Genomic DNA, 13,025 nt, shown 5'->3' on the forward strand with positions numbered 1-13,025 from the left:
CAGACATTTCAAAAGGAGTCTATGTCACAGATCTTCCCAAAGCTGCCAATTTAGAAGGTGCTGGGCCAGGTTTGGGATCTTAACAGTTGTGAACACAATGCCCCCTGCTTCTGCTTTTTGAGAAAGCCACACAGGCCTGTGGTCCCTGGTCTCACAGAGTCACTTTGGCTCTTTCCCGAGGACAGTCACCAGGCTACGGACCTATTTTCTTCATGTCCTCATCCCATCCCAGCACCAAACATCCAAACATTTCCTCCCTCATGACAGCCTCCAGCCTTCACGCAGATCAACTGAGGCAAACAGAAGACTGTGGGGTTGTCGCTACCCCCCACTTCCTTACACACTCTTTTGCTCTCCAACCCCTGCACAGCCTGTATTTTCACATCTAGAAAGGTTTCTACCCAAATCACTTAAAACCAAGGACACTCATGTTTTGACTGATGGCTTTTATTGCAGAACTCTAGGCAGGAGCAAGATGCACTAAGCAAGGGAGACTGTTCCGAACCTTTGGGAATGGAGGCACAGGTCAGGTTTATGCCCAGTTGCAGCACTCACAGCTGGGGTCAAAGACAAGCCCCACCTGGCAATTCTGCTGGTACGTGACTCCATTCACGTACCTTCTGTGCCAGAAGGCATTTCTGTTATTCACCACGGGGTAGAGGCCGTTGGCTTTGCCGGCACAGAACCCACTACCCACAGAACTGCCTCCAGAGCTGCTTCCGGAGGAGATGCTCCCACTTCCACTTCCGGTCCCACTTCCGCCGCTGGGAGGAGAGGTTATGGGCTCAACTGGCTTAGCAGAGCGGGTGCAACCCGAAATAGCACAAAGCAGATTAGTGGACCTGGAAGGGGCACCCAGATTGCCTTGAGGTGAGGAGACTAGTGGCCTTGAGGCAAAAGTATGGAGGTGGGGTGCTGTTAGCTCAGGATCCCTGCCAGCGAGGAGATCACATGATTACTCCATATTCAGGAATTAGGAAGAGCTATAATTTCAGGCCACTCCAGTTTTAAATTGAAAACGTTCTCTCTTCTTTATGATGTCAAAATCATTAAAAAAAAAATCACTGAGCACCAGTATGTACCAAATAGTTTCCTAGGATCTGGGTATATGTGGCAAGCCAATAACCTCTGGGAGAAAAGTCTGGAAAAAAATTAGGGACGTGGTATTTGTCCTGAAGTACAGACTAGAAACATGTGAGCAGTGCTGAAGGCTCTTGTTCAGTCTCCAGGAGGGCTGAGGGAGGGGTTCATATTAATGACCTCCATATTAATAGGGTCCCCTATTAATGAGGGAGGGGTTCATAGAAAATAAATGCTTATATATTGAAAGTCAGCCTAATTTCTTGAGGCTTTCCTTTAAGACTTAGCCGACCTGGAAAACTCACCCAGGTAGGTCTGGCTTGCCATAAGAGCATAACATGGCTGACCTGGAAGTTCAAGGGTAGGGAAAGAATGCAGCACCTGTGTTTCAGCTGGGCAAGAGCAGTGAGGTGAAATGGGAAGTGACTCCCTGGACAGTGGGGGTGGGCAGATATTAGAGCTGCCTTTTGAGTTACAGAAGGAGCATTTGTCTACCCTGGGCATCCTCCTGTTGTCACTTACTTGCACTCTGCAGTCCAAGGGCTTTCTTCAGGGTATTGATCAGGGGGAACTTGCCCTGGTTGCAGAAAGTGCCTGTGAAGTCATCAAGGTCTATGGCCCAGACCATGGCACCTCCAAAATTGTTCTCCTTAAGCCACTGAGCCTGTTTAAGGATAGAGGACACCAGAGGTCATTTTACTTCCCTGGACTAAGGCTGGGCCCATAGCGTGGCAGAGGGGCTGACTTTACCTTGATATCGAAGCTCTTGACATTATCATAGCCAACCCACTGGTTGCCCTGATAGGCATAAGGAACATCCTGAGGGGTGTCCCATGCCTGAGTGGCTACATTTTTCAGGAAGGTACAGATCTTTAAAAAATCAAGAGATTCAAATCTTTTAAATGTGACTCCCATGAAAGAAAAAAATAGACACTTGTTTCCTTGTTTTGTTTTTCTCATGTCTCTCATTGGGCGATTTTTCTGTTTTCTAGTTATGGGTTGTTATTTGCAGTAAATAAGATCAAGTTGCTTTTGAAATACTCTCGTTATCCCTACTCTTAATGCTTAATTTTGGGAGCCCACATTAATATGAGAGATATAGTTCTTTCACTCCCTTAGGTGCTAATATAAATGACCTTAAATCTGCAGTCTGATGCTTGAATATTGCACATTAAAAGTGCTCTTCGGGTGCCTGGGTGGCTTGGTCGATTAAGCGTCCAACTTCGGCTCAGGTCATGATCTTGAGGTTCGTGAGTTTGAGCCCTGCATTGGGCTCTCTGCTGTCAGCACGGAACCCACTTTGGATCCTCTGTCCCCCTCCCTCTGTGACCCTAGCCCGCCTGTGCGTGTGCGCTCTCTCTCTCTCCAAAAACAAATAAACATTTTTTAAAAACTCTAAAAAAAAATAAATGCTCTTCAGACTGGATTAGGTAAGTGAGTTGATTATTTAAACATTTGAAGCATTTAGAGTGATAGCTGTATTTTAAGTAGATAAGTAGTGGACTGAATGAGCGTTCAAGCTTTCTGCAGATTCTAGCCCTAAGGCTACCGTTCAGCACAGCCCATGGAATTCACAGAATTTCCATTGTACAGCCCAGTCTGCCTACCTCATAGTAGGCCCAGAACCCAGACTGCCTGGTAGAGGGCCCAGGAGGACCAGCACCAGAGGTGGGGGCACCAATGCCAGTGTTGGAGGGGTCACTCAGGATGAAGGTGTGGCCGTAGGTAGGGAATCCAACGATAAGCTTCTCAGCTGGGGCCCCATTTTCCTTCCAGTAGTTCATGACGTAATCCTGCAACGGCAGTGGGTTAGCCAGAGGCTCCACCCAGCTGATGACCCAATGCTTAGTGACATTAGTCCACTGTTCTAACAGGCAAAATTGTACGATGTTAATAACGGGTAGGTAATACTTCTTCAAAACATTTTGGCGAAATCATAGTTAACGGGATATGATCAGCCACTAAGGAGCATAGTTATCCAGGTGAGACATTTGCAGAATTTTCTTTGTCCCCGAATCTCCATGTGATTTACAGCCTCATCTCTGGTCTTCATGTGCATGCGTGCAGAGACTTACCACATTGAGGTAGGCGTTGCTGCCCTTGTCAGTAGGGTATTTGTACAGGGGGCTGTTCTCTGCTGTGTAGCCCTCCCAGGAGCCATGGAGGTCATAGGTCATGACATGGATGTAGCCTAGGTACCTGGGGTGGGGTAAGGGATTTAAAAACATTTCTGATGGTCATCTTCCACACATATGCAGGCATGCGATACCACTTCCAAAGCCTCCTAAACAAGGTCCCTGAATAGCAAGCCAGACTAAGGACAAGTCTACCTTGCAAAAGAGAGAGCTACAGGAGTTTGAGGATAGGGGGAATCATTCACTGGGACAGCTGGGGGATCTCATAGCCAGACTGGATGTTGGAGATGCCAGCAGCTACTGCAGCAGTGACCATCAGCCTGGGCCTGTTGATCTGCTTGGCCTCCTGCTCAAAAGCATCACACATTTCCTATAGAATAAGCAAGCACTGTAGGTCATCTATGAATCTGATTTTAGCTCCTTGAATAATCATAATAGGTATGTTTGTATAATGCTTTTCTTTTTCAAGATGTTTCCATGTGTTTTATCTTACTTTTTAGTCTTTCAATATCCCGGTAACGTACATAGTATTGATGATACCAGTCCATTTTAGTGGTATCTAATATGAATAGAAATTAGACATTTTCACCAAAGTCCCACAGCAAGTTAGTAGCCAGGTCATGACCAGAATGCAGGTCCCAGATGACCAGTCAGAGCTCCACTTATATCACTATACTTTGAACTCACAGTTGCTGCAGGAACTTATATCCAGCTTTTAGCGGTGTAGATGTTGCTTCCCTTCATCCAGTAAATGAACTACTTTGTAGGACTGACATCCCGTCAAATGAAATGCTGATTTGGCCAGTAAGGGAAGTGGCTACAGCCAGGTGATAGGTTCCCATTCAGCCCTAGCACCTTTATTTTGTATGACTCTAATCTCATTCGGAGGACTGGGTTCAGTTTTTATAACTGTGTTCTTAGGGTGTGCCAGAGTGTGTTCCACGGAAGGGTGGGTCTGAAAACTGTCGTGTGGTACTGGTTAAAGGAAGTAGGATATTTAAACTGGAAGAAGAGAAATTATAGGTGGGATGTTGTAGCTGTCTGCAAATATTGAACTGATAGATTACAGAAGGTGTTTTTTTTCCTTGGTTACTTTAGTGGGTGGAGCTAGAACCAATGACTGGAAGTTATAAATTATGATTGGAGGCATGTTTCGGCTAAGAATAGAGATGTTCTTTCTGATCTCTCGAGCTGTTCAACAAATAAGTAGATTGACTTTTCAACCAGTGAGTTACTTAATATTGAAGCCCTTGGAGGCTGGCTGATGATCTGCTGTATGGAATAGTATAGTAAGAATCTCTGCTTGCCTAGGTGGCTCAGTCAGTTGAACATCTATCTGACTCTTGATTTTGGCTCAGGTCATAACCCCAGGGTTGTGGGATCGAGCCCCACGTTGGGCTCCATGCTAGTGTGGAGTCTGCTTAAGATTCTCTCTCCCTCTGTCCCTCTTTCCTGCTATCATGTTCTCTCTTTCTCTCTCTAAAATAAATAAAATGAAAAAAAAAGTTAAAAAAAGAAACTCTCTATTTTGAGAGGGTAAATTTAAAAATTATCCTTGGATCTTCTTACTCCATTCACTTTTCCTTGGTGATCTCTTAATTATCTTCCTCTTCTGATGACTTCAATACAGTATATCAAGTCAGGTTCTTTGTCCTGAGCTCTAGATTGGTCTTCATTCAGTGACTACGGGGCATTCTTATAGGAGGTCCTATAGACTCCTCTCATTCTTCATGTCCAAAGACAAATTCATAAGTCCTCCTTGTTCCAAATCTACTCTTTTTGTATTTACATTTTAGTTAACAGGACAACAAGGCACTCCTTAAAGTCAGAAACTGGAAGCCCTATCTTTTCCACTTTCAATTGGTGTCCAAATCCAATTGATTGTACCCTTGCATACTTGCCCTTTCTGTCCTCTGTTCGGTTCCCTTGGCATCTCTTGCTTGACTTACTGCAATAGCCTAACTGTATCCCTGCCTTCCTACCTCCTTTGAATTTGGCCTCCATGGTTAAGCCAAGAGTTGTCTTTCTAGAATACAAGTTTCATCCTATCTCTCCACTACTTTCAAAGCTGCCCCATAGCCTTGAGAGTAAAGTCCAAATTCCTTAACATAATGTACAAGTCCCACATGGTCTTATTCCTGTGCACGTGTGGCCTCACAATCGTCCCTCTGTCTTCATCTGTGCAGTCCCCATCTTCGCTTCGTTGCTAATACTAGCTGCTTTCAAGACTGAGCTCAAGCGTCCCTTTCTCTAGGAAACTCTTCCTGATCCTGCCCCAGAGCAGAATTAGGTTGCCTCTGTGCTGCTTGATCAAAGCATACTGTAATTGTTGGTTGTTTTCCAACCTTCCACCTCATTTCATGTTCCCTAAAGCCAAGGATTATCTTATTCTTATCTCCAACCTGACACCTCACCCAGTGTCTGGGACAGAGTGAGTAAGTGCTCAGTAATAACAGACAGTCTAGTAGTGTAATGGTTAGAAGCAGTGGGCTCTGTAGCCAGACCGCATGGGTAATTATGACACCTGCTAGGTGTGAGATATTAAGCAAGTTACCTAAACCTTAGTTTCCTCTGTAAAATACAGATTATGGTACTTATAGTATCTAGATCATAGAATAGATGCACAGGTGAAATGAGTTATAATTCTTAGAATAGTAGAATACAGTAGAATAGTGCCTAGCATGTAGCACACATGTGTTGTTGTTATCCTTATGAAAAGCTTCAAATGAAGGCATGCTATCTAAGAATCTTTGGGATGCGAAGATTCTGTCATTCTAAATTCCAGTTTAGTTGCACTTGGGAACCACCAGATTATCATTGGAAGGAATAGACTTTGAATCTTCTTGGGCTGGAGATTACCACATCTCTCCTCACCTGCACCGGGACGGTGAAGAGATGCTTGTCCTGAGGGGGGCTCCCACAAGAGCCAGGGTACTCCCAATCAAAGTCCAGCCCATCAAACTCATACTGGCGCAGGAATTTGATGACTGAGGCAATGAAGTTCTGGCGGTTCTCAGGAGTGGAAACCATGGCAGTGAAGCTGCAGGAGACCCAAAAAACAAACACAGGGTGAGGGAATGCCTTGGCGGTCCCAACACCTTGTAGTAAAATCAGACTTTTATATTTCTGCCTCAGAGCTCTTCACGGAGACCCACAGCCCAGATGTACGTATGCTTCTGGCTTTCTCCTGTCCTTTGTAATCAGTATTCCGCCAGCCGTGGAATCTCAGCACTCCATTTATTTTGTGATCCACCCGGCTCTGAGCTTTCTCCTAGGTTGCGCTTGTTGCTTCAAACACATGGTTACCCAGCTCACTGTGTTCTCTCTCCAGATAGCCCCCCAAGTTCATATACCTTCAGAAAGTCTTGTTTATTTGCCTGGCTTTCTCTTCTCTTCCCCCAGGAGGTAAATAGAAGTGCTATAACACCCTTTGCAGGGTTGTGTTTTTGAAATACTCTAAGAAGAGGTTGTTTTGAAATCTCCGTAACTAAATCCCTGTGAATGGAATCTCAGAATATCCATCTAAATGTAAACATATAAAATAAATTGTGTTCTACCTTAATATTGCTATTCTGGTAGAGTAATTTATTCCAGTAGCCTGTTTGTTTAATGTGGATCCTTCATACCCTGTCTTAGATTGTGAAGTCTAAAGAAACACAGCTTGTTTTCAATAGCAAATGAACACTAGGCTCTCCCACAGAGGACTTATGGGGCAGTTCCAAAGTTCCAGCCTCCGATGGCCAGGAGAGTTTTCAGCTGGCTGTTCCTATAAAGCAAAGGATAGAAAAGAGAAACTTCAAGATCCATGAATCCTTCTATTTAAAATTACATCACTTTACTATTGGGTCTGGTCATATACTTTGATGTTGCCTTGGTAAGATATTCTGTAGGATAATTTTCCTTCACTACTGAAGACTTTCATTATAAAAATTGTGTTGTTATTCAATACTTAGTATAATACTAAGTGAAATAAGTCAGAGAAAGACAAATGCCATATGATTTCAAACATGTGGAATTTAATCAACAAAACAAATAAACATAGAAAAAAGAGACAAGTAAAAAACCAGACTCATAACTATAGAGAATAAAATGGTGGTTGCCAGAGGGGATGTGGGGGGCTGGTGGGGAAGATGGGCGAAATCGGTGAAGGAGACCAAGAGTACACTGTATCATGATGAGCACTGAGTAATGTATAGAATTGTTGAATCATTATATTGCACACATGAAACCGATATAATTACGTTAATTATATTTCAATGACAAAAAAAATTGTGTTGTTAATCATAAATGCACTCAAGGGATGTCAGGATGTCTCAGTCAGTTGAACATCTGACTTTGGCTCAGGTTATGATCTCACGGTTCATGGGTTCAAGCCCCACATTGGGCTCCATGCTGACAGTGTGGATGGAGCCTACTTGGGATTCTCTCTCTCTCTCTCTCTCTGCCCCTCCCCTGCTTTTGCTCTCGCTCTCAAAAATAAATAAACATTAAAAAAATAATAAATGCACTCATAATTCTTTAGGGAAGTCCAAATTATGGGACTGGATTTTGTAAAATTAGGAATCGAATAGCAATAATATATATAAAACTTAAAAGCATAATTGAATCATATTCTATTCCATCAGATGACATATTGCTTGAGCTTAATTGCTTTCTCAGCCTCCAAGATAATGAATATAAATCAATTGCTTAAAGTTATGTACACTTCCTGGAATAGCAGTTCTCAAACAGTTCATACAAGAATGGAGTGCAAGTGTCAGAACGGGAAAACATTAAATTTCTGGGTTTATAGCCTCTTTCTCAGAGATTCTGATTCGTTTGGATTGAGAGAGGGTTTGGCATATTTATCAGGTGCCCCATGTGATTTTGATTCACAGTCCATGGATCATACCTCAAGAAATACCACTCTAAAGGAGTTTATTTCCTGTTTATCATAACTTAAATTCTAGTAGCTACATTCAAGACAATACCACTACTGATTGTAGCAATGGCCTATAGCCTTATTTCTCCTAGAAATAGCTAAATTGAGCAAATCAGAAATTAGGAGATACTAGGGTTATCGTTTCTTTGTTTTGTTTCATTTTTACACAAATAGAACTTTAAAACTACAGTAGACACTTCTGATTTTTTTCAGTTCAGTGATGTCTGATCTTCAGTATCTTCCACCTCCTGCTCTCTGATGTGAGTAGCTAAGATGGCTTGCAGTTTCTTGGGTCATAAAAAAAAAAGATATTGACAGGGAATCAAAGACACAGACCTGATATATTTTGAATACCTTCTAGAGAAGGCAATGTGTTATGTTATCTATATGTCTGCTACTTAAAGTATAGTTCCTGGACCAGAAGTATCAGCATCATCTGGGAGCTTGTTTGAAATGCAGAATCTTGGTCTCCACCTCAGTCTTGCTGTCTCTGAACTCATTTTAAGAAGATCCCACATGAGTTGTTTCCACATTAATGTTTGGGAAGAACTGACCTAGGAGGTAACCAAATTAGATATCTCCCTCTCTCTTATTTGTTTTTCAGGCCGTTGAAGCTTGATAGAAAGTCACATCATCCCATTCAATGGTGGTGATCTCGTTGTTCCGCATCCCAGCAAAGGCATAGATCAGGTGAGTACAGAGGCAGGGGTCAATGTCATCAGGCTTGAAGCACCCAGGCCTGGCTGGTACTGGGCCCAGTTAGTGAAGTAGCATGTCAGCTGGTAAGCAGAACTTGAAAGTAGTAAGAAGTGAAAACAATGACCTGATATAGGTGCCACTGAAATGCACTGTGAATTTTGGCCCTGCCTCTGTTTCCCTCCCTTTGCCTCAATGCCTGATCTCTGTGTGGTGGTGCTGAATGTAAATACCCTTGCAGATGAGTTCAAAGATTCTAGTTTGGAAACTAGTGACTGACTTGGAGTTGGTTATTTTCCACTTCAACAGATTCATTTGGGGATCTTAAGCCTAAGAACCACTTATGAAAATATGTCCGGTAGTCCTGTGAAGCCCGGTGAATACCAATTTATAATGCCCGGTGGTCATGCTAAAGAGAATAGCAGTGACAGCCAATCCAAAACAACAGATTTTCTCAATGTCAAACCCATCTGTCTGTGAAGTAGACAGTAGTTCCCTTTCCCTCATGTGGCCTATCTCTTGATTTACTTAAAAAAATACATTAATCGACAATTGCATTATGAGTAACTTATAAAGATTGGTGGTTTATGGTAGGAAAAGGTAAAAGACAGAGTTCATGACTTACCTAGCTGAGCATTCAGCAGAAAGGCCAGACCTAGGGTGAAAGAAAACACATGTGCTCTGTACCAATTGTCTATATCCTGTAGAATCTAATTCTGAGGCCTTGGGTGCCGTCTTATGTGCCATAGGTTGTTATAGCCCAGTGACGCTTGTGGATTATGCCGAAGAGTAGGCTTTTCAGTGAAGGCACCAATAGATTGACACTTCCCTCCTCTTAGTCAAAAATGGCCACGGTGCTCTCTTCTTCCACCTTCCATGTCAGTAATAAATGTCACTGAATGCAGAGTTCAAAGTCTACTATCTATGGAAGATGTACTTACTGAAATTACCCAGAATGTACTGTACTCAATGAGTACACATCCATCCATGCTTCACCTCCCTGAACTGGGGAGTACAGCCTTCCACAGACAAGGCATCCTCTAAAGCAGTGAATTCAGTATCTCCTGGAGCTTGGATTTTTTTTTTAGAACCACCTTTTAGGAGCCCTTACGGTAGAAGAGAAGAACCATGAACTGTGAGGCAAGACTCCAGATGCCTCTCCCTGATTCCACCAGAGCACTTCAGACATCATTGAACTACAGTTTTCATTTAGAATAGGTTCTGAAACTATAAAAAGTTTGTAAATCACAGCTCTAGAACAACTAATAAACTACGGCTATAGCTTGGCTCTAAGAAATTTACTCACTTAACCCCTTTAAATGACTGAATTTCTAGCTGACATTTTTATGATACATTAGCAACTCAGTAGGATAGTAGGGGAGAAAAGAGAAGTAACCCTCAAAACAGCAGAACAAAGATAACTTGCATAATTCTATCCCCGTTCCTACTAACTTTGATACCTGGAAAAGTTAGACCAAGGATGCAAGCATGTAAATAAAAATAATAGCAATTAAAATGAGGCGGTGCAGGAAGATGAATGGAGAACAAGAAACCATCGATAAGGGATGAGAAAGTCAGACAAAGCATTGGAAGAAAACAAGCCTTTCTTTTAGGAGCATGCCCATGGTATCAACGAGGGTAGAAATGTTACTAGAGTCAACTGAAATTAAGAGAATATGATTTGTGTATGTCAGGATTCTCTTGGAAATTTAAAATGATGAAAGAAGAATGGAAGAGCCTAGGGGTGTAATGCGAAGGCTATCAGATCCAGAGAGAAGAAGAAATCAGGTAAGAGTAAGGCTCTGTCTCTGACTGGAGACTCACCTGTGAGGAGAATAAGCTTTGCCATGGCTGTCATTGGTACTGGTCTGGCAGAGAGAGCCTGGATTTGCTTTTTATACCATCTGAGTCCCAGGTTATCACAAGGGATTCCAAGTGGAGAGCAATGAACTCAGATGTGTATATAGCTAATCAGTAAATCAACAGATCTCTGCTCCTACAGACACTACACCTTAGACCTGCAACCTACGCTCCCCCACAACCACCACTTTCTCTGCTCAGTAACAACAAAGCAATGCTATGACCCCTAATAAGGTGGTGGAGACCATCACAATGGAAACCACCAGCTTAATAGCTTTTATGGCAGTTCCCAGGGCTGATAAGCATCTGGTTAAACATTCTGATTACGTTTTTGTGTTGTGGACATTTAGTGCCTGGCATCAAAGCATGTCTTTATTGGAAAGTAAATAATAAAAACCCTTAGAAGTTATTAGCTGTTTTAAAACCTTTTTTCCTCATGGAATTTTTCATGTATAATTTGTACAATCAGTACAAACTTTCCATCTTTAGGTGCTACTTTCTGAACATTTTACCCACACCTGTTCTTAGGAATGACTTTGTCATGACTATATGATAATTTTATCTAAGAAGGTATGGTTTCCAAAATGTCCCCTCTGAAGGTCAGCAAGAACTCACTAGTGTTCCATAGTTCCAAATTACATCCAGAAGATGTTAAAAAAATTATTTTGTGTTGCCAATGGGTAGAGATGACGGTGATGATATTGAAAGGAATCTCTTTTAATAGAAATATTAACAATTTGACTATGTCTAGAATTTTATGTTTGGAATTAATTCCAATCAACATTTCTAAACATTATCCACTACCATTATCCTGTCATAAATTTCCATTTTAGCCAAAATGGTCTATTTGTTGTCCCCAAACATGTCTTGTATGCCTTTGCTTATACTGTCTCTCCACTCTTTGCCATAAGGTCTTCTCCTTCTTCTCACTGCCTGCCCACTCTTCCAATTCTTCAAAGCCTAGCTCAGACCCTCTCTTTGAAGCTCAGTGATCTTGTCTTCCTCTGAAATATCTTAGGTACTCTAGTACATATTGTCTGTACCATGTATATGCTACTGTCTTGTACAATACCCGGAATGTAGTTGGTGGGCATATGGGTACCCATCATGGGATATCAACACCTTAGCCCACTTACTGTGAATGCAGACTGGCTTCTCTATCACATTTAGAAACAAAATTGTACGTATTCACCCAACGATAATTCGGTCCTGAGTGCTTAGTTTCTACTCACAGGACCAGAGAAGGTCTAGTAGAAATGCTGCCGTGGGGGTGTTGGTTGTGAAAATAATAATATCAACAAACACTATGTGCCAGAGATTGTTCTGCATGTTTATATCACTAAGAACTTATTTTTGCAAGTGACTAAAACCAACTGTAATAAGCACAGATTGGTATATTGGAAAAATATGAAGAAGCTCACAGAATCAAAGATAAGAATGTAGGGCTGCCTCAGAGAAGACAGAAATCAAGTCTTTCTTGGGGGAGTGGAGTGGAAGGAGGCCTTAGAATAAACCCTAATTTTATTTTTTATCTATGCATCATTCCACACAAGACCCAAAGTCCCGGGAGAAATAGTCTGTGTAGCTTTGAGCTTGTATCTGGCCCTTGATTAGGGAAAAAACAGGGCACTTGGATTTAAATTTCCATCAGGAATGATCACAAAATGGAATTGTAAAAGAGTGGGGACAGTGAATACTGAGTGACTGAAAAATAATGAATGTTCATCAGAAGGTTCTACTTCATTATTTCATTTAGCCCATAAAAATGATTATTACTGTCACCCCAATTTTGTAGATGAGAAAATTGATCCAACAAATTGTAAGCACCAGATCCAACATTCAGTGCCAAGGTAGTTGCCTCCAGAATGGAAATCTCCTAGTATTTCCACTGCACTGCCTCCTTATATTAAGTAGGCTAGTTGGTGGTCCAAGTTGAACTGGGAAAGGCATTCCCCCAAGGCACCCAGGAGAATATGGTTGGGATAAAGAGCCAGAATTGTGTCAAATCAAGGTTAAGTTAAAGATTTGCAAAAATAGCAAAGCCAGTAGTTTCGGGGTTATCTTGTTTGGCACTATCAGATCTGCTGCTGTTCAGATTTAGTGAGATATTTTCTATTGAATTGGGTGCCTCTTATCCTACATCCGTGACCTGCAGATAAAACACCCCTTCTTAATATCTCCTTAGGAGCTCCAGGTGAGTCCTTATCAAGCTTGCATCCCATCTGAGCACTTGAGTGTTGGCAAGAATTATAAGATTTAGAGAATAATAAAGGTTTGAAAGGGCTGCATTGTGTATCCTTCCATGTTATTTAATGTTTTTCAATAAGCATTAT

General features: G+C 42.0%; 1 protein-coding gene across 1 annotated transcript; it reads right to left on the reverse strand.

Moving 5' to 3' along the window:
* Positions 1 to 532: 532 nt before the first annotated feature.
* Positions 533 to 8,921, reverse strand: CHIA (chitinase acidic). The gene is made up of 9 exons (XM_047082205.1): positions 8,750 to 8,921; positions 6,926 to 7,002; positions 6,090 to 6,256; positions 3,461 to 3,585; positions 3,156 to 3,279; positions 2,688 to 2,873; positions 1,831 to 1,950; positions 1,603 to 1,744; positions 533 to 813 (listed from the first exon to the last, which is right to left on the reverse strand). The coding sequence occupies exons 1-9, from the start codon at positions 8,803 to 8,805 to the stop codon at positions 533 to 535; spliced, it is 1,278 nt and encodes a 425-aa protein (XP_046938161.1). The 5' UTR covers positions 8,806 to 8,921.
* Positions 8,922 to 13,025: the final 4,104 nt, after the last annotated feature.

Source organism: Lynx rufus, unplaced genomic scaffold (genome assembly GCF_022079265.1).
Source record: "Lynx rufus isolate CCGP_SWC_20201006 ecotype Redwood Valley unplaced genomic scaffold, mLynRuf1.p SCAF_2, whole genome shotgun sequence".
In the NCBI taxonomy this organism is placed as follows: domain Eukaryota; kingdom Metazoa; phylum Chordata; class Mammalia; order Carnivora; family Felidae; genus Lynx; species Lynx rufus.